At 38.6% G+C, this 21,680-nt stretch overlaps 1 protein-coding gene across 1 annotated transcript in view; it reads right to left on the bottom strand.

Annotated features, from left to right (window-relative positions):
* Positions 1–3,465: 3,465 nt before the first annotated feature.
* The window catches only part of CA5B (carbonic anhydrase 5B), a 30,866-nt gene continuing 12,651 nt past the window's right edge, over positions 3,466–21,680 (bottom strand). Inside the window, exons 3-8 of the mRNA XM_005701067.3 lie at positions 14,101–14,298; positions 11,329–11,447; positions 10,185–10,280; positions 9,590–9,652; positions 8,391–8,546; positions 3,466–5,776 (exon numbers count right to left, since the gene is read on the bottom strand). Of these exons, the coding sequence (XP_005701124.1) occupies positions 5,597–5,776; positions 8,391–8,546; positions 9,590–9,652; positions 10,185–10,280; positions 11,329–11,447; positions 14,101–14,298 (812 nt within the window). The 3' untranslated portion in view covers positions 3,466–5,596. The remainder of the gene's footprint in view (positions 5,777–8,390; positions 8,547–9,589; positions 9,653–10,184; positions 10,281–11,328; positions 11,448–14,100; positions 14,299–21,680) is intronic.

The following is a 21,680-nucleotide window of genomic DNA, read 5'->3' on the forward strand; positions in this document are numbered from 1 at the left end:
CCGCGAGAACTTCGGCCATCGAGTATAAAGGGCAATATGAGAGTATCAAGAATAGATAGAGGTGGCTGGTGCTAGATTATGGCGAAGGGCCATTCCCAAAAGCTTTAATTATGCTCTGTAGGGAATAGGGAACCGTTGCAAGTTGAGTTGAGGCTTTTGTGATCGTATTTGTGTTTTAGGTAAGTGACTGGTTTGCAGTATAAAGGATACAGCCAGAATAAAGCAATCTAGGTGAGAGGTAACAAGGAATTAAACTGGGACAACAAGAGTAAGAGATTGAGAAAGCAAAATCAATCCTGCTAATAATTAGACTGTGGTTTACACACACAAGACCAAGAAAAAACGTTTCTCCCAAGGACACATTGCAACTGCAAAAGGATTAACAATCCCCTTCTTTTAATAATTGGATAACTTCCTTCCTGGCTTGTCTTTGTTCCTCTCTCATCCAAATCAAATTTACTGAGATACCCAATTACTAACCTGCCTGTTTCCCTACTCCCTCCCTGAAATCATTCAGCAGAAGCCCAAACTCTTCATAAACTCTGCCTTACTCTTTCTTACAAAGACACTTGCATAATAAACAAGGCTCCAAGGTGGCCTTGTTCAGCTCAGTGCATCAGTAATTAGGAACATAGACTTTGGAGTTGGATGGACTGGGAAACTCCAGCTTTGACTATTTGATCTTTTTTTTTTTTTTTTTTTTAATCTGAGTCCTAACCAGTAGACTGGCAGGGAACTCCCAGTTCCTAATGTTTAGCCCTCAGTTTTCTCATCTGTAAAAATCAGGGAAATGCTATATGTTGGCATAGTGTCTGGCGATAATTAGTGTCCCAGAAACATTAGTTGTTATTAACAGCAGCAGTAGCTTGAAAACTTCCCAACGCCCTCAAGAGTAGATTAAATACTTGTCCTATGGGTGCTCCTTGCACAAGTATTTCACCTTTTATAACACCTATTACACTATATTGTACTTTGTTGCCGCCATAAGACTTCATCTTGCACTGTATCTTAAACTTCTTGAAGGTGGAGATTTGGCAGTTATAGCCTCTAACTAGAGAATTCCTTGGCTGGCACAAAATATAACTGTGCAGATCTCCAATTTTGCTGGTTTCTGTGACCAGGAATTATGCTGAGAATTGTTGCCATTCTGAAAGCATTAGTGTTTGGGTTGCTGTAACATTTCTTATGAATCAGACCAGACTCTCATATCAGAATAATTAAAGATGTCTTCTAGGAAGATACACCTAATTTAAAAGGATACAGATTTAGATTTTATTCTATTATGATTTAGAAGTGAATTTAAATCTTCATTTATAGGAGTTAGATATTTATCTTCAGCAATTAACTGCTGAATTCATTTTCATGAATAAGTTTAAATTAATTTCATTACAGAAGTTACTCTACAAGCCAGTTTCATTTCCAAACTATAGTTCCCATCATTTGATAAATCATAAAATAAAAATAAGATATGCAAAAATGTAATGCAAAGATATAGTCTACTATGATATTCTGATAAATAGAACAAATTTATATTTATTCTGCAATGTAACATGTATTTTCTATTTTTATTGGTGCCTGAAATACAACTTCTACTTATTCTCAAGTATACATGTTTATCCCTTTTTTATGGGAAAAAGCCTAAGTTTTTGTCTTAAATTGTCAGTAGGAAATAGCTGATTATTCTTAAAAAGTTAAAGAAAATATTTTCCTTTATATTTAAAATATTTCACATTTATAAATATATAAATGATGTAATAGATAATGGTATTACAAATATGCTATTATTAAATGAGTCTTAATTACTATAAAATAACAAAAGAATGATCCATAATTGTATTTTTTTTCATTTATAGCAAGCATAAAGGGAGAGCAAGAAAAAAATATTTACTCTTTACCAGGTTGGGAGTCTTTCAATTAATTTGGCTTTTTTATTGCTCTCATAGGACAGTAATACTGGGACTCACTGAATGGTCAGTGCAGGAATTCTCATGAAAGAATATTTCTTGCCTACCATTAATTTCATTATTAAATCACCAGATTTACTCAAGGAGATACAGTGGAGTCTCAAGTCCTCTTCAACACTCATTGCTATGCCAAAGGCTTTATATATTTTCCAGATTACAGTTATCCCTAAAAGTAACAAGATAAGATACTTATAAATGCATATTAATATGAAAATACTTACAAATCTATATATATACAACTGATTAAAAGTTTTCTTTGGAGGAAGGAGCTATCCAGTGGTAGTTATTCTTCATTCAGTTCTTTATTCAATCAGTTCTTATTCATTTATTAGTGAATAAAGTTATTCTTTATTCATTCTTACTGATTCTTTTGTCTAGTGATAAGCTCAGAGCAACACAACTGTTAGAATGGTGACAGATGGTATCCCCACCTAGAACCCAAACCAAAGTACCACTTTTGAAGAGTAGGTTGAATTTGAAAAGCAGGAATCCAAATGTATATAGGGACAAGTGTCTTAGTCTGTTCAGGCTGCCATAATAATATACCAGACTGGATGGCTTATAAATAACAAGATTTATTTCTTACAGTTCTAGAGGCCGGGAAGTCCAAAATCAAGGTGGTGGCAGATGGCATATTTAGTGTCTGGTGAGTACTTTCTTACTAATTCATAGATGGCCGTCTTCTTTCTATGTCCTCACATGGTGGAAGGGCTGAGAGAGCTCTGTGGGTCTCTTTTATAAGATCACTAACTCCATCATGAGGGCTCCAACCTCATGACCTAGTCATTTCTCAAAGGCTCCACCTTCTAATGGCATCACATTGGGAGTTAGGTTTCCAACATATGAATTTTGAGGGGACACATTCAGTTCCCAACAACAAGAAAGCAGTACTATTTATAGGTGAAGTAGCCAGTATTGTTAATATGTACTAATTAGATTGCAAAATTGAGCTTATTCACTTAATTGAATTGTATCCATTTTGATCAGTAAAATTTGATATGAAAGGACTTAAAGTTAAATTGAAAAGACAATACAACATTAAGTAGAATAGTTATCAAAATTTGAGTCTTCAAGTGAATAGAAAAACACCTAAAGTGATTACAGTACTGTGTTTTTGCTAATATTGTGCCAAAAGAATGTGTTCCCCCCGCCCCATCCCCCTACCCTGCCACCCTCCACTCCCCTGTAATCAAGAGAAGGGCATCTTCCTAAACTTTTTTGAGGTGGAAGCCTGGTTTTAGAATAACCAACCTTAACGTAACCCATGTAGCCCTGGGAAAGGAGAATGGGGCTGGCAGCTTGCCCTACTGGTGATGTCAGCAGACTGTGCACTCGTTCCATAGAAATTGGAGCACTGGATGGATCTTTCCATTCCTGCTTCTCTGGTAAATCCCTCATGAGTTTTCCAGTCATTTTTTGATCTGCATGTTGTCTCACTAATTTTACAAACATCTTACATACTCAAAGAAACTAATAGGAACAAAAAGTCATTTAACAAATATTAACATTTTAAAGAAAAGGTTTTATTATATTATGTAATGAAAATGAGCAGCAATTGTAATACAAAGAAGGACATGGTTGAGAGTGAAAGAGGGTACTGTTAAAAACTACACCAGAACACTAGATGTATGTTAATCAGGGGTGGCCAACCTGGACACACCCTATGAATATCTTCTGTATCTCTAAGATGGAAGGGCAGGTGAGGCATTCTGTGCATTGGTTCTCCCTCCAATTTAGAAGACTCACTGCAATAGAATTTTACACCAAGAATTTGCAAGAAAGCTAGGAAGGAAGCCTGTACATATCTCATGTGTGTACCTGTTAAAGATAACTATGGTTTGCAATGGCTTCCCAGGTGATTCAGTGGGTAAAGAATCCACCTGCAATGCAGGAGACACAGGAGATGTGGGTTCGATCCCTGGGTCGGGAAGATCCCCTGGAGGGGGGCATGGCAACCCACTCCAATATTCTTACCTGGAGAATTCCATGGACAGAGGAGCCTGGCGGGCTACAGTCCATAGGGTCGCAAAGAGTTGGACACAACTGAAGTGACTGAGCATGCACGCAGGCATGGTTTAAAACAGATAAGAATAAAGTTAACATAGCTTTTTCCCATATTAATCTTGTAAAGAACTTTATTCATTTCCTAGAGCATGTATGCTTCCATTTTCCAGAGAAAGCATGCACTGTAGAAGCAATGCCTTCACCCTCTTCCTTTTTTAAGAGCAGAGATATGCCCCTAAACTTAAACATACAACTCCAACCCTATTTTTTCCCCTACTGAATTTATTAGTTACTTTTACTTGTGGTAAAATACACATTAAAATGAAATTTACCATCTTAACCTTTTTCATTGTATAGTTCAGTAGTGTTAAGTATATTCATCCAACCTTATCTTACAGATCAGATGACTAGCATACTAATGAAACAAATATACTAGTAAATGCAGTATTGAGTTTGAATACAGGCTTATAGGCAATTAGAAACATTCCACATATTTACAAGCAAGGGTGACTGGATTGGATTCCTCACAGTATGTAGAATTATCTAGGTTTTACCTATCTGATGAGTTTCTTTCCTTCTTATTATAGCAAAAGTCTTCTAAACCACGGTATAAATTAGGATATTTATGTTATCTCCTACCTTGCACAGAACCTCAACTAATGAAATAAAATACAGTTCAGATAGTTTTAAAGGGAAGTCAAGATAGTTTTTTCAGTGTGGAAAATATGATTGTATTCTATGAATCAGTGTACATACAATGCAAAATAATATTGTAAACCATAGACTATTGTATTACTAGTCTTTTGAAAAATATTTCTATAAAATAGATCATGAAAGCATTTCTAGGCACTCAAAGCATTTTCTTTAAAATGTTCTGCATATGCTTTTCTTTTTTCTTTTTGAGATGAACATATTTGTGGTTATATTTTCCTCAGAATGCATATGCTTTCTATATGATCAAGCCTTTAAGTAGAACATCTGGCTTTCAGAAATACAAAAGAATTTCCAGATATAAGTATACACTTGTGTTTTTAGGATTACAAAATATTTTTTCTATATCATTAATTGATAGTAAGTAATCATATCATGTGTTAGTGATGACAGCTAAAAGTTGAGGCACATATACCCACTGAGAAGGCCTTATAAAAGAATACACAGTTATGTTTTAAAATCAAATATACCTAAAACATAGCCAGTGTTCAACCAAGAAGTGCCAATCTGGGTCCTGTGGCTGTTTCTGAAAACCCTGCATTCCGGATGGTCAGTGTCTGTGCCTTACCAGTTGTTAAATCTTTTGATTCTCATCCCTACTTATAACTCTAGAATCACCAATTGATAAACATAAAAAAACAGCTCAAAAATGTTGCGTGTAAAAAGATATTACAGTTACCAACAGGTTGCTATAAGAGAAACTTGTATCTCTTACTGGTACTTCAGTGATAAACATCAGCAGCAATAAAAGTAAAAATTTGTTTACTAAAGAGCTTCCCTCAAAGACTAAGGAACACTGCCATACGAAGAAAGGCTCGTTTATAATTGTTAAATGCAGGCATTTAGAAGAGTCTAGTTAACAATATTTAAAGAAGTAGTATATATTTAAGCAAGATAACTACCTAGATAATGGCATCTTAGGGAGTCACTTGGCTGGTGGAAGGCTTGGGTTTTGCCTGTATGTTTAGCACATAGTCATGACGGAAGGATGAGCGGACAGTGCGGTTCATTAGGGGCTGAAGGGGGCGGAAGTTGTCCACCATTCTTTTCTCTTTCTCCCCCTCAGAAGTGAAGAGCAGGGTTCGAAATTGCTCAAGCTAGAAACGGAAACAGGAAGCATAAATATTTTCAATAGAAAGATAGCTTTACTTCATGAATAAATTACTTTCATTTTCACTACTTTCATTTTAAACTTGTATATATTTATATAGCTAAAAGAACAGAAGGAATTATGTGCATCTGTATAAATAAAAGACCAGAAGGATTTATCCAAACAATGATTAACACATAGTGGTAAGATTATAGGCAACTAGGATTATTGATGACAGCTAACATTTTTTCTTACTGAATTTTCTGTGTTGAAATTTCATTTGAAAAGTTCTCACATGGGCCACTGACCCTCTGATTTATTTTATTTATTTTTCAATGTTATATCAATTTTTAAATATGAAGGATAGTAATAGACTAAATGCATAGGTCCCCAAGACCAGTCTTATGAGCAAACTCTGTATTGTCATTTATTTATAGTGGTTTTCACTACACAAATTTTTTTTTCTTTAAATTATGTTGTCTACTAGTTGCTATCTCTGTGACTTCTGGTTTCGATACATGGTTAGAAAAGCTTCCTCCATTTGGACGTATGAAGAGATTTTCCTGGGCTTATCCTAGTACTTTTATGACAGTATTTTTAATACTTAATATATCTGGAATATATTCTTGTCTAAGGTTTGAATGGTTGATCCAACTTTTTGTCCCCAAGTGTCTGCTCAATTGTCCCCATTGATCTTACTGAATAATCTCATCTTTTCCCCCTACTGAGCTGAGCTGCAACCTTTATCATAAACTAAATTCCCATATCTACATATGAGACATATTTCTGACATATTTCTGAATCTACATTTTTCATCCTATGATTGATCTCTTTATTTGTGTACCAGCACAAAGAATCAGACAGGACTGAGTGACTGAGCACACAACACTATTTAACTATTGAGGCTTTGTAACTTGGTTGATTTAATCATCTTTCATTTTCTCTTTCACAATTTCCCTGGCTATTTGTTTATACTTTTTTTTTTCCACGTGAGGCCAGAAGTAGCCTATTTTTAAAATCCTATTGGTATATTTATTGTGATTACATCAAATTTATGTAATTCATGGACAATAACAACTTAAGACTTGACATTACAGGTATCTTTATGATATCTTCCTATTCAATCACATGGAAGTAATTTTTTATCAGTTCAAGTCTATTATGTCTTTCAGGAGTATTTTAAGTTTTCTTGTTAAGCTGATTCCAAGATATTTTGTATTTTTTCTTTCCATTATAAATAGCATTCTTTCTTCCATTATATCTTTTAACTGACTGTGATTCCTGCATGTCAAAGGTACTAATTTCTAGAAATTAATATTTTGTACTCCACTAATTACTGAATTATCATATTTTTATAGTAGTTCCTTTTATTGTTTCTCTAATTTATTTTTTCTTTTCTTGTCTAATTATACTACTTCCAGAATAAAACTTAATTTAAAATTTAATATAGTAATATTCTTTCCCATATTAAGCATCCTACTTACTTTAGAACTGAGATCAATCTATTTTATCAAATTAGAGAAGTCTCTATACATTCCTATTTTATTGAAAATTAAAAAGAAAAACATGAATGTTGAATTTTGCTAGTACATTTTAAGAATCTATGGAAATAATAATAATTTTTATATTTAGATTCATTGATATGATAAATAATATTCCTAGTATTGAACCATCCTTGCATTACTAGAATAAATACTACTTGAACAGAGTATAATATATATTTCTTTTAGCACACTGCTGGATTCTGTTTCTGAAATACTATTTTAGTTTTTGTGTGTTTTTTTTTTTTTAACCACAACCTCTATGTGATGTGCAGGATCCTAGTTCCCTGACTAGGGATCAGACCTGAGTCCCTTGCATTGAGGGTGTGGAGTCTTAACCACTGAACCACCAAGGAAGTCCCTATTTTAGCTTTTTAAAAAATATATTCTTCAGAGAGATCAGTCTGTAAAAAAAATTTTTTTTGGTCGTATCTTTGGTGGATGTTGGTGTCAGTTATCCTGGCTTCATAAAAAAGGTTTTGGAACTTTTGTTCTTGTGAAAATGCTTTGTGATGAATTAAAATCCCATAAAGCAAGCATAAGCAAATACTACTGCAGTTCACTTATATTATGAATTAAATAGGATTTGTGTGTCAACATAGTAATTAACACCTATTTAGTTTCTAGGGAAAAATAAACTCCAGGGTCAAAACAACTGACTTAAAATTTCTGGACACATGCTGTTGGCTTCTGTTTTTATCCTGAGGTTCCATAGCAAAATTCCCTTAAAGCTTTTGAAGAGTTTTGAGCACATCCACTTTCAGCCTTCCTTATTCCCTTTAAAAGGGTCTTGTTTACATAAAGATTCATATTTACATATAAAATATATAATACATAAAACACATTTAATTGTCAAATATGGAAGTAAAAAGCTTATGTTTCCTAAGTTTTACCTCTTCTCTCTAGCCAATTTGAAGCATTCCCTAATTTATATCCAAAATAACACAAGATGTTAGCACATTTTAATAAAAATATATAAGTATTATAAGATAGTAAAAACTGATGCCAATGTTTGAGCTCAGCCTTGTTTTAAAGGCACAGACTAGAATTTCTTTATATAGAAATGTGGAAAGAACATACCTGATCATGATCAACCTCTACAGGCTGCTTCTTAATGATCCAAGTGACAGACTCAGAGAGTGGCGGTGTAGTCAGGGACCCCGAGTAGGTCCAGTAATCTGGGCAAGTAGGCATCAGACAGGAAGGGTCGAATGACCCAAATTCTGCGAGTGTGTCCTAGCCAAGAGAAGGAGTCATTGAGTCATCATTTCATGGTGAAAACAACTCGGGAATCATATGATGTGGTGATGATTCTAGGGGAGTCTGAGGACCTGCAGTGGTCCAGATGGGCTCCAGGTACCTCTGGTCACCTTAGGACAAAATCACACTCTCGCTTTGTTCTTACAATTAACCATGTATTTCTGATAGTCCTCAGTGGGAACAGAGCAAAAGCCATTTTCTCCCTCAGTTCTAGTGAGGTTAGCGTAGGCTGGCTTCCCTGAACTCTTTGAGAGGCATTAGGTAGTAGCTGGTGCATAAACATGGAGGCTTTTCATTTTCAAGAGAGACTAAAAGAATTCACCTTTCTAAAATGAAGTGCATTAGGAGGAGACAGGATCCTGGATTGGGAAGGGGAGAGGGAGGGATAGGGACATGGGAAGGGGGGCAGAAGAGTGAGAGAGAGAGAGGAAGAGGAAAAAGAGGGAGATGGAGAAGGAAGGAATGGGAAGGAGGTAGGGGAGAGAGACAGAGGCAGAGAAGGGGAGGGAACAGAAAGAGAACAGACTTTCAGAGAGTAGCCCCATCTGGGATTCTGAATATTGAACAATTACTCTTTGGGGCACACAGAAATATCCACCCTGAAGGATGTGGCAATTGTTCTGTAAGACTGGACAAACCAAGTTTCTATCAAACTTTGCTCCCCGCCTGTGGGAGGGTAGCTAGACTCCAGAAGGCTGCCCTGAGGGTTTGCACAAGGACTGAGAAGGAGCAGGGGTTGGGGCTGAGAAGGGGACTCGTTCTGTTCCCGAGTCCCTGAGTGCTCAGTGGCATGGCAGCCAAAGCAGAGCCCTTCTGTCCCCTGCAGAGTGTCCCAGGGCCAGGGGCTCTCTCAACAGAAGCGTCATAAATGGCAAGTTGTCTGAAGGGGAGACTTTCAAAGAGAACCTCAGTTGCACTGAGGTGAGTTACATTTCCCAACTCAAAGTGCCCTATTATTGTCTCCACTCAGAGATTGAAACATAAAGCATATCGCAAGTGATTTAGAGGGGAAAAATTACCTTGTGCTTAATTGATGGCAAAATATTCACCAGTTTCTGTAGCTCTTTGTGATGCTTGCCTAGCTAAAGAAACAATGAGAAAATACTAAAAAAAAAAACAATAGAAATCTCACTTTTGAAACTGCAACAAAATGTAAATTAAAATTAACCACCTGGTGATTATATAAAAACAAACCAACCATACTACTTAAGCTACATTTAAACTGGTAATTTAGAATGTTTTAAACATCACAGAATTCAATTAGACACAGAAAACTGAGTAGGCTGTTTGCTGACAGGGTCAACGTGCCTATAGGCGAAGGTGCCCTGCTCCATTTAAGCATCATTTCTTTAATTAAAATTAAAAATTGTTCCACAAATTAGCCACATTTCTTTTTTTTTTAAAGTGGTCACATTTCCAGTGCTCAGTTGCCACAGGTGGCTTGTGACTACCGTACTGGACTGTGCATTGCTATACCACTTGAAATATATTCATAACAACCTTGTCTTTTAAACATTTTTATCTCAATATTTTTAGAACTTAAAATTGCAATGTTGTATCTTTTCATCCTAGGATACACTATATCATTTAAAGCTAGTAGGATTTTTTTTTTACCTTTAAAAATACTCCTATCACAGCCAAACCATTTTCTTCCAGTGCTGCATCCTCAAAGTGTTCAAACTTGACTGCATTCCAATGCACCAAGTGCAGCTGAAACACCATTAAAAGATGGTTTCACATATGATCATGTAGGATTGCTCAAAAACAGCCTTATTCACATATGATATTTACTGTGCTTCCTCACCCAAAATAAAGCCACTGAGAAAAGCATATGACAATCTGGTGCAAAATAAGACAGAATTAAAGAACAGGAAGAAATATATACAGGGGCAGTAATTAATACTACTTTGGAATAGGCTTTATTTGGGGTGAAAATTTTGTATACACATATGTGTATATATCTATCTCCAAGTGAATAACATTTCAGTGAGGGAGCAACATTTGTCTATTCCTATCCTGATTTGCATGAAACACTCATATACAAAATCCATTTGCATCTAAAGGAGAGATGTTTATGTTGAGAGAAATAGATTCTCCCTATGTGGACTAGGAGTTTAGGACAAATTTGTTCGAGGCATAACCACTTAAAATGTGTTTCTTTTTAAGGTACCATTTAAAACTAAATTAGGTGGAAAGTTGTTAAGAAGAAATTCTATGTATTTTGGCCCCCTTTATTTCCCTACAAATCATTCCTTGTCCATCATTCATGAATCCTCACCCTGCCTCCCAAGTGACACTCTCAAGGTCATGTTTAACTTTTTCCTCTCCTTTCCTGAAGAGGACCCTGCCTCCAAGTCATTTTGCTTTAATTTCAAAAGTGCTTGTTAAGTCGTCCTCTTTTTCTCTATTTCTATTGCCACCACTTTCATTTAGGCTCCCAGCATCTCTCACTTGGGTTAACTTGACCTGGTGACCCTGCACTGTGCCTGCGTTATTAATTTAGGCTATCGTGTGAGCCTAGCTTAGAATTCTATAAGAATTCTGTTTCAGGACCTTAAGGTTGATTTCTGTCATATTATTTGAAATGAGGGCAGTTATTATTTTTACATGTTTGAACTGGGAATCATCAAATATGCCCCTGAGAGAGTTAGCATTTATAGGAATTACCTGATTCTTCTTGATAATTTCTTAGAACTGGAAACTCAGAACTATTCCTTCTTCTCCACTGTTGTCACTGTTCCCAAACTTCTCAACTTACCTCTGCCGGGTAACATTTGCTGTCCACGGTATGCTCAGAGCCCCAGGCATCAATGGCCCCCCAGTGAAAATGGAACTGCTTTAATCGGTAGTTGTGTTCCAGGGGTCCTCCCTCGATCACTGAAATGGCACATCCAACAATTCAGGGGATTTGAAGTTTTTGATGTCGTGGAGAAATGCAGGGGAAAATTAGACTCTGTGGGTGGACCTTCTCATGAACTGTCTTAAATGGAGCACACTGTATTATATACCAGTGTTTACAAACTTGATTTCCATGCAGTTAATATATGCATAAGGGCAAGACCTGCACTCGGAATGACACCAGGATTTAACTATACTCCAAGCCGCACACAATTATTAAAGGCTAATTCTTGCCTTAGTTTTATGGTCTATATTTACTATGCCCAGTGTTTTTTATGCACAATAAAATGCAGATTTCTCTCAGCATATTTATCTAACATAGTCTTATAAAACTGAAATATGGGTACAAAAGATACTTTCTTTTTTATGCGCCAGCACTTTGCTTTTCAATATTTGAAGATAACAGTGTTTCTTTTCCTTACATTGAAATGGAAAAGGAAATTTGCAAATCAAAAACTATCACCTATCTCCCTTTGGACAGAGTGAACAATGTGAGTCATCCACATACTTTACTTTCTGGAACTACTGAAATCAGTACATTATAGGGGAAATGTTCAGATATGAGTTTTAAAAGTCATCCTTCCTCAGGCTTTGGGTTGTGCAGTTTTTTTTTGTTTGTTTGTTTGTTTTGCTTGAATCTGCTGAAGCTGTTAGTTCCTCATTTCTGGCATCTGAGCAGACCCTGGCGATGTCTGTTCATGGTTAAACCATACAACAACAGGAAAACCAAACCTTCCATCTCATCCATATTAATTATTTTAGAGTTTATTGCCTCATTAGTTGAATTTTATGTATGCAAATGACTGAGTACAGTCATCCAGAGGTCCAAATACATTGGCTATGTCATGTAATGGTCTACTGTTTATCTTACTGGCTTTCATAAATGTTTTACATAATTTCCTTTTTTGGAAAAAGAAAGAGTTTTTAAAAAAAGGAGTTTTGTAAGGGTGAGCAAAGACACTAATGACTACTTTTCTTTGAGGGCTAGGGGAAGTGCAGAGAATAATACCACATGATTCACTAAATTAGTAAGAGTATGATACTAAAGTGTAGTGAAATAGACATAAAATTGTCTTCTAAAAAATTCTGATTTTTCTATGTCAGCTCCATATTGTGAGCATGAGTTTGGCAAATGTTCAGTCTAATCTGTTGGGTGAAATTGAAATCCTGCCCGGCCACATGTGGAATCTTCTCAGACCAAGGATTAAACCCATGTACCCTGCACTAGCAGACAGATTCTTAATGACTGGACCACCAGGGAAGTTCTGAGATATACTTTTAACTTTATTCATTAACACTTTCATGGATGCATTTCACCTTCATGAGAGAAAATCAAAGCTTCTCAATCTTAGCTCTATTGATTTTCTTTTGCAGTAAAGAATGATTTAGGCCTAATAAAAATCAAATTTAATTACTGTATCAGTATTGGTAATAGAAAGAAACAAATGCACTCTAGTGAGTGCATCTATTGATATTTGAAGCTGGATAACTCTTCATAAATGCTGGTGATTGTGGCCTCGACCCACGAGATGCCGACAGTACACTCCTCCCAATGTGACAACCAAAATGCCTATAGCTGTTGCCGCGTCCCTAGTCCCTGGGGAGGGAGGGGCAGCAAAATTGCCAGTGGCTGAGAACCATTCCTTAAGATGGATCATGTGCTTAGTTGCTCAGTCATGTCTGACTCTTTGCGACCCCACAGACTGTAGCCTGGCAGGGTCCTCTCTCCATGGGATCCTCCAGCCAGGAAGACTGGAGTGGGTTGCCATTTCCTCCTCAAGGGTATCTTCCTGACCCAGGGATCAAGCCTGTGTCTCCTGCATTGCAGGCAGATTCTTTACCTGCTGAGCCATGGATCAATCATTGCTTAAGATACATTATTTCAAGTAACAATTATTTCAGACAAATTAAGATTATTTGATACTATCAAATTCAGTTTAAAAAAAGAATCCTGCATAGAATTAATCACATGGTTTTCAATAGACACTAAAAGTTTCAGGTAAACTTTGAAGTCATTGGATTAGTTTATATCTGGGTAGGCTGAAAAAAAGTAGATTTAAAAGCAATATAATATTTGAATTTTAAAATCTCTTTTAAATTGTGCTTCATTTACACTAGGTAATATTGTTTAACAAAATTAACAGAACATGAGTTTCCATTTTTCTTACATACCATTGGTCTCTTAACTACTTTAGACTGTAACCTCATGCACACATGAATATGCTTTATGCCCCATTTCAATGGTATTGTAGTCTCATCAGTTAGATCTATTTAAATAATATTACAATCTAAATAAAAATGTCTTATAAAGTCAGCAAGCAGAGAAAATTTGTACATATGCAATACACATATGCAAAAGAAATTTCTAGCAAGGGTTTATTTCAAAGCCTATCTTTTTATCACTTACAAATTCTCTCTATAGAGATATTTGTTCACTAATGAAAAACACTACCGATACTAGAGGAAAATGTTCATAAAAAAGAGAAGGGGCTTCTTCCATACATTATGAAAGTAAGTCCAATGAGTCCCATACCACTGCTACCAAGAGACTTCCCGGGGCTGTGTGATGTGGCCTGTGCTGACATGAAGTTGTCCCTTTAACTCCAGATGAGACCACGGGTCTGGCTCTCACCTGATTTATCTGCAGAGTCTTCAAATTCCACGAGGAAAGAGTACCCATTATTCCAGACGTGGAGGCAGGTGGTCGGGTCATAAGAGATGGTGAGCGGCTGTAAGCCAGGATCGTAGACACTGTCCCTCCACCGGATGTTGATGGGCGACTGGCGCTCACCCGCCGGGGCCAGGTCCACTTTCTCCCAGAGGGGGTGCACTAGGAGAAAGCACATCGGGGCTGTCATCGAGAGGCCCACTAGCTGGGATCCTCACTGTGGGGATCATATGGGCCCACAAAGGCGTGTCCTCTGAGTTCACCTCTTATAGGAGCCAGCTGTGAGGATTAGGCAGACATCCTGCAAAGCCTGGCCAGACGTTACCATTGCTAAGGTCCCTGGAGTTCTGTCTGTCACATGCATAGCTATGACACTGTAAGTTCAGGGGTACACGCACACTCTGTCTCACACGGCATCACCGGTGCTGATTTTTCTACCAGACTCAAGCGCCAGGTCTTTGTGGCAAGTCTCTGATAAATCTCAACAAATTTCTTATAATAAAGAGAGCTATGCACATGTGATAGACAGACTCCATGTGTATAACTCAGGTTATCCAGGTCTCTGCCCTTTAGAAGCAGCATGGATGGGCAGAACCAAGACCAACAGGAAAACCAGACAAAATATGAATTGAGATAAATCATGACCAATGCCCCTCTGTACCTCATCCGACCGCTGAGAACGAACCTGAGGATTTGAGAAAGTGACAAGGCAGCTGCTGCCCAGTCAAACCCCTCTGTGCATGGCAGGGTCACTGGTACTCCACTTGTCAGAAAAAAACAAGCTTGCCTCCGGTTTCCTCTTACACGGGAGATGATTCTCTTCCTGAGATAGCTGCCCCAAGCGGGATCCTACAAGTGGCCCACAGTATAGACAAAGAGTGTGCCAAGGCAGTTTCTAGACCAGTGGTTCTCACAGGAGGGAGCTATGGGGACCCCAGGGGACATTTGGCAATGTCTGGAGACACTTTTCAGTTGTCCAACTGGAGGAGGGTGCTAATGACATCTAGTGGGTAGAGGCCAGAGATGCAGCTAAACATCCTCCATAGTAGCAGGACTGGCTTTCACAAGAATTACATGCCCCCAAATATCAGTAATGCCAAAGTTGAGAAAGCCTGGTCTAGAGCCAAAAGCAATAGGCAAACTCAGGGTATTCCCTTTTTTCTGCTCAGCTTTTCACATACTGCAGATCATCTCTTCTCCAGAGAGGTCTGAACCCAACGTTTTGGGTTTTCTCCCTCGGTATAAAGTAACTTCTGAAGAACAAGAACTTACTTGAGAGCAGGAGAACTTTCTGTTTCAGAAATCTAAAGTGAAAACTGGGGGGAACTGGCACCATATAATCATATTATTATTGGACTGGAATGCAGATTCTTTGCAGGCAGGAGCCATGTCTTCCTCCCCCTTTATTGTGCCCTGTAGCTCCTAATTTGATAAATGCCCTTTTCTGAGCATGGATTATCCAAATGCTATTGTTAGGTTAAAAAGCTACATTTTATTAGTGTTTAGTTTGGTATTTTAAAGCTTTCAGAAACCCCCAGAACAGGCCTGAGTCAGTCTTAAAGCTGACCGCCAGCAGAGACCTGACAACATGTCCCCTGAGATGCCCAGAGGGAGGCTGAGGCTTTGAGCATTCACACCCTTCAAAACCAGCTGGTGAGGGTCTGTCTCCCATGGAGACTAGGGAAGACAGGAATGATGAGCAGATGCCTAAGACGATGCCCTGTTTCACCTTTAATTGGCCCCCACTTTGTTCAGGAAATGCCTAAAATCTTCTCCCTCACCCACAGAAACAGTAGCCTGAGGAAACCAGGCCTGTTCCTTCAGTGGCTCTTTTATGGTCATAACGGGCTTCCCAGGTGGCACAGTAGTAAAGAATCCACCTGCCAATGCAGGAGACACGAGAGACTCAGTTTGATCCCTGGGTTGGGAGGATCCCCTGGCGTAGGAAATGGTAACCCACTCCAGTTATCTTGCCTGGAGAATTCCATGGATGGAGGAGCCTGGCGGGCTACAGTCATGGGGTCGCAAAGCATGCAGGTATGGTCATAACACTCCTATCAATTCACGCCCTTCAATTCACAATTTAGCTTCCAAGCTTTCCCCCACTCACCTCCTCCTTTTGGAACCCAACCCCCTCCACCCACCTCCACCCCTCATTAGGGAGGCCTTGGTCACTGTCCCCTTAGAGAAGCCAGCTTTTGCCCAGGCTTGTTTTGCCAATGATAAAGTCACATTTTTGTTCTCTTCTCTCTTCCTCTTCCTCCATTCTAACAAAGTACAGATTAAAATGATTTCTTGATGGTTGCTCAGAATTTGCCTCAAAGCAGGAAGATGATTACATGCTCTGACAACGGAGCCTGTGTTTCCAGTTTCTTGTGTGGGGAAAATGAAATGAATAGCAAGAGTGATTCTATCAACCGTGGTTTAAGGGGCTACACCACACTATTAGGTGTCATTAATGAAAGCCCTTAGATCTCATGTGCTTGGCTTGGCTTTAGTTCTTGTTTATATGATTGGTCCTGGCTTTGATTTTCCTTTGTGCTTATACCACCTATGGCCCCAGCCTGGGCTGGGATGGGGGAGGGGCATCACTTTTAGCCCTTGAGAAGCTTATTCTTGCCTTAGCCCCTCAGTTCCTGCTCTTCCTGCTCCTCAGAAGTTAATTTCCTCTCATTGAGTTTATGGCTGGCTTCTGTTACATTTAGATATTGGGCTTGTCACTTCCTCAGTAAAATCTTCTCTCACTACTCTCCTATATAATATGATCCCCTCTTATTTTTTAATCACAGCACTCTGATCTTTTTCCCTCACGTTTATTACATAGGCATAGTCATAATTATATACATATGAAGGGTAGCACAATATGCTACTGTAGGGGAGTAAAAATAACTTTCCCTCAGCCTTTTAGGTCCTTGGCTGAGACCCCCACACCCCCACCATAATAAAAAGACAGATTATAGGGACAAAAAAAAAATTAATTACCTACTTACTTACTGGAATCCCCACAAGGATATAAAACTGAAAAGGCATCTGGAAAATTGTGGCTTAAATACTATTATGAGCTAAGGGCTGGGACCAATCTGGGACTTCAAAGGGGAGGAATGAATTTCACAGGAAGGTGAGAAGAGGAAATACATCCTAAACAAAGTTTATAGAAAGGTGAAAAAGTAATCTCCAGTAATAGTTGTCTTCCAGGTACAGGCCCCCTTTCTAATGTAAATGGATTTTGCAAAAAAGCCTGGTAATTTATACTGTGTTTCCAGAGCTTCTTTGTCTGCAGTGTCTCAAAATAATCAGCTCAAAATAATCCATATGTCAAAGAGGCATATTTTGGGGTAGTGGAAGGGAACCGAATATGCAACCCCCAAATGTATCTCTTTGGTATAAGGATTATTTTGAGAAACAGCAGACATAGGAGAAGCTCTGGAAACAGAGTGGAAGTTACCAATTTGTAAAGGAAATTTACATTTCCAGCAGAAAGCTCCATTTGAAAGGGTGTCTCCCTCTCAGTATCAGGAAGAGGAGGATGACTAAGTCACCAAAAACTCATCAGTCGAGAATGCAGGACTTAGATCTGTAGAGCAGCCTTACCCTTGTTGAACGTGCTTTTCCTGGTCATCTCCAATAACACCCCTGTCTCAGCAGCCTCTTTTGTCTGTAGCTAGAGCGGGTATTGAGGTGGTCTAGGGCCACCTGGAGGAATTCCTGCTTTCCTGGGTCTCTCCCATGCTAACGAGGAGGTATGCATGTTATTAAACCCTTTTTGTTTGTTTTCTTCCTGTTAATCTGCCTTATTACAGAGGCCTCAGCCAGGACCCTAGAAGGCTAGAGGGAAAATGAGTTCTCCCCCTCAGTGTTCTGCAGTCCAGGACCAAGCTGCAGACAAAGGCCACCATTGGGAAGGGCTCATTCCCTTTTTATCTTTGTTTCCTATTACCCTGCTGATCATCACACTATTTTTTCTTTAATCTTCCTTCAGGTTTGTCTCTTCTTGCCTTGCCCGTGACATGGCCACCAGCCTAGTTTAGGCCTCTCAGCCCCACACTTCACACCACACTGCTTAGTTGTTTCTCCTCCTGTCTCACCCCTCTCTACTCCATCTTCCCAAACTGGTCTTGACATCTTCTCCAGTCACTTTAATCTTTCCTTCTTCGGAACTCATATTGCATTCATTCTCACACCATTTAGCACCAACCATTTCACATATAAAGTGTATTTGCTTTATCTGCTCAAAGGGCCTGTGTCCTCCACTTTTTATACAGCCCAGGGTCAAAGTTGGTGCCATGCACAAAGGAGGCACTGAATGCTTATGTTACGAATAGAGAAAACCAGACAAGGTTATGCCAAGTCTCTCTACCCTTACCTCACAGTCTCTCCAACCAAGCAAGCAGGTTTACCCCCAGAACCCTTGTGTTCAGATGATCACATCTGCCAGTTTCTCTCTCATTTCTTAAAATCCTACGAGGCTCTCAAGGTCAGTCAAAGCCCATTCCCTAACAAACCCACACTATATTAAGCATCCCTTCACCTGCTGTTGCTCTCTTAACCTGCACTGTCTAATATGGTAGCCACTCACCCCATATGACTTGTTTAAATTGAGATGTGCTGTAAAACACCTAGGGACTTTGAAGACTTAGTACAAAACAAAGAATGTAAAATAGTTCATTTATAATTCTTATATTCATTTTAAAGAGACAAGATATATTTTGGATATATTGGGTTAAATAAAATATATTAGTAAAATTAATTTCCCCTCTGTACTATATCTCACCTATATATTTGATATATTATAATTAATTTCACAAATGAATAAAATTTTTCTTTTTTCCCCCAGTTTTATTGAGATGTAACTGACATACTACTTGTTCTTTTTAAAATGTGGTTATTGGAAAATATAGAATTGTCTATATGGCTCATATTTGTGGCTCATATTCCATTTATTTACTGGACATTACTGTTCTATACCATCATTAACCTTTTCTCCTGTGCCTTGCCCTGTACTGTCCTTTTTCTTGAGATGTGCTGTTTACTCATCAAATTGAACACCATCCTAGCAGGCCTAGGGATACTGCAGTAAGAGGATACATAGGGACCCTCCATGTGACTTTGTTGAGGATGGTCACAGAATCACAAACTGCCTTGTCAGAGCATCAGGGCTGTAAGAGGCACTTTGATGCTGAGTCCAGGTAACCACAGCATCACACGCAATTACCACCACAGCAGACTAAGGCCCACACTTCCTGGTGGTCAGTTTAGGGCTATTTGTTAGTGCGCTGTAGCTGCAGATTAAATTCACCCATTCCCAACCATTTTAGTTGACTGAATCCTAAGGTGTCGATGTTCACTCTTGCCATCTCCTGCTTAACCACTTCCAATTTACCTTGATTCATGGACCTAACATTCCAGGCTCCTATGCAATATTGTTCTTTACAGCTTTGGTCTTGACTTTCACCACAAGACACATTCACAACTGAGCATCATTTGCACTTTGGCCCAGCTGCTTCATTCCTTCTGAACCTATTAGTAATTGCCCTCTGCTCTTCCCCAATAGATACTGGATACCTTCTGACCTGGGGGAGCTCACCCTCCAATGTCACATTTTTTGCCTTTTCATTCTGTACATGGGATTTTCTAGGCAAGAGATTGGAGTGGTTGCCATTTCCTCGTCTAGTGGACTACTTTTGTCAGAACTCTTCACTATGACCCATCCATCTTAAGTGGCCTTGCATGGCATGGCTCATAGCTTCATTGAATTATGCAAGCCCCTTTGCCATGACAAGGCTGTGATCCATGAAAGGGATCCACGAATTTAATTCAGATGACCATTATATCTACTACAGTAGGCAAGAATCCCTTAGAAGAAATGGAGTAGCCCTTATAGTCAACAAAAGAAGCTGAAATGCAGTACTTGGTGCAATCTCAAAAACAGCAGAATCATCTCAGTTCGTGTCCAAGGCAAACCATTCAACATCATAGTAATCCAAGTCTGTGCCCCAACCACTAATGCAAAGAAGCTGAAGTTGGTTGGTTCTATGAAGACCTACAAAACTCTCTAGAACTAACACCATAAAAAGATGTCCTTTTCATCATAGGGGGTTGGAACACAAAAGGAGGAAGTCAAGAGATACCTGGAATGACAGGCAAGTTTGGCCCTGGAGTACAAAATGAAGCAGGACACAGGCTAACAGAGTTTTGTCAAGAGAACATGCTGGTCATAGCAAGCACTCTTTTCCAACAACACACAAGACGACTCTATATGGGCATGACTGAATAGTCAATACCAAAATCAAATTGATTATATTCTTTGTAGCTGAAGATGGAGAAGCTCTATACAGTCAGCAAAAACAAGACCTGGAGCTAACTGTGGCTCAGATCATCAGCTCCTTATTGCAAAATTCAGTCTTAAATTGAAGAAAGTGGGGGAAAACCACTGGGCCATTCAGGTAGGACCTAAATCAAATCCCTCATGATTATGCAGTGGAGGTGACAAATAGATTCAAGGGATTAGATGTGACAGACAGCGTGCCTGAAGAACTATGGACAGAAGTTTGTAACATTGTACAGGAGGCAGTGACCAAAAACACTGCAAAGAAAAAGAAATTCAAAAAGGCAAAGTGGTTGTCTGAGGAGGCTTTACAAATAGCGGAAAAAAGAAGAGAAGCAAAAAGCAAAAAGGGAGAAAGGGAAAGATAAATCCAACTGAATGCAGAGTTCCAGGGAATAGCAAGGACAGATAAGAATGCCTTTTTAAATGAACAATGCAAAGACATAGAGGAAAACAATAGAATGGGAAAGACTACAGATCTCTTCAAGAAAACTGAAGATATCAAGGGAACATTTCATGCAAGGATGGGCATGATAAAGGACAGAAACGGAACAGACCTAACAGAAGCAGAAGAGATTAAGAAGAGATGGCAAGAATACACAGAACTATACAAGAAAGGTCATAATGACCTGGATAACCATGATGGTGTGGTCACTCACCTACAGCCAGACATCCTGGAGGTGAAGTCAAATGGGCCTTAGGAAGCATTACTACAAACAATGCTAGTGGAGGTGATGGAATTCCAGCTGAGCTATTTAAAATTCTAAAAGATGATACTGTTAAAGTGCTGCACTCAATATGTTAGCAAATTTGGAAAAATCAGCAGTGGCCACAGGACTGGATGAGGTCAGTTTTTCTCCAATCCCAAAGAAGGGCAATGCCAAAGAATGTTCAAACTACCATACAATTGTGGTCATTTCATATGCTAGCAAGGTCATGCTTAAAATCCTTCAAGCTAGGTTTCAGCAGCATGTGAACCAAGAACTACCAGATGTACAAGCTGGATTTAGAAAAGGCAGAGGAACCAGAGATCAAATTGCCAACATTGGTTGGATCACGGAGAAAGCAAGGGAATTCCAGAAAAAACATATAATTCTGCTTTGTTGACTATGCTAAAGCCTTTGACTGTGTGGATCACAACAAACTGTGAAAAATTCTTAAACAGATGGGAGTACCAGAATATCTTACCTGTCTCCTGAGAAACTTGTATGTGGATCAA

This window comes from Capra hircus, assembly GCF_001704415.2.
Source record: "Capra hircus breed San Clemente chromosome X unlocalized genomic scaffold, ASM170441v1, whole genome shotgun sequence".
Classification (NCBI taxonomy): domain Eukaryota; kingdom Metazoa; phylum Chordata; class Mammalia; order Artiodactyla; family Bovidae; genus Capra; species Capra hircus.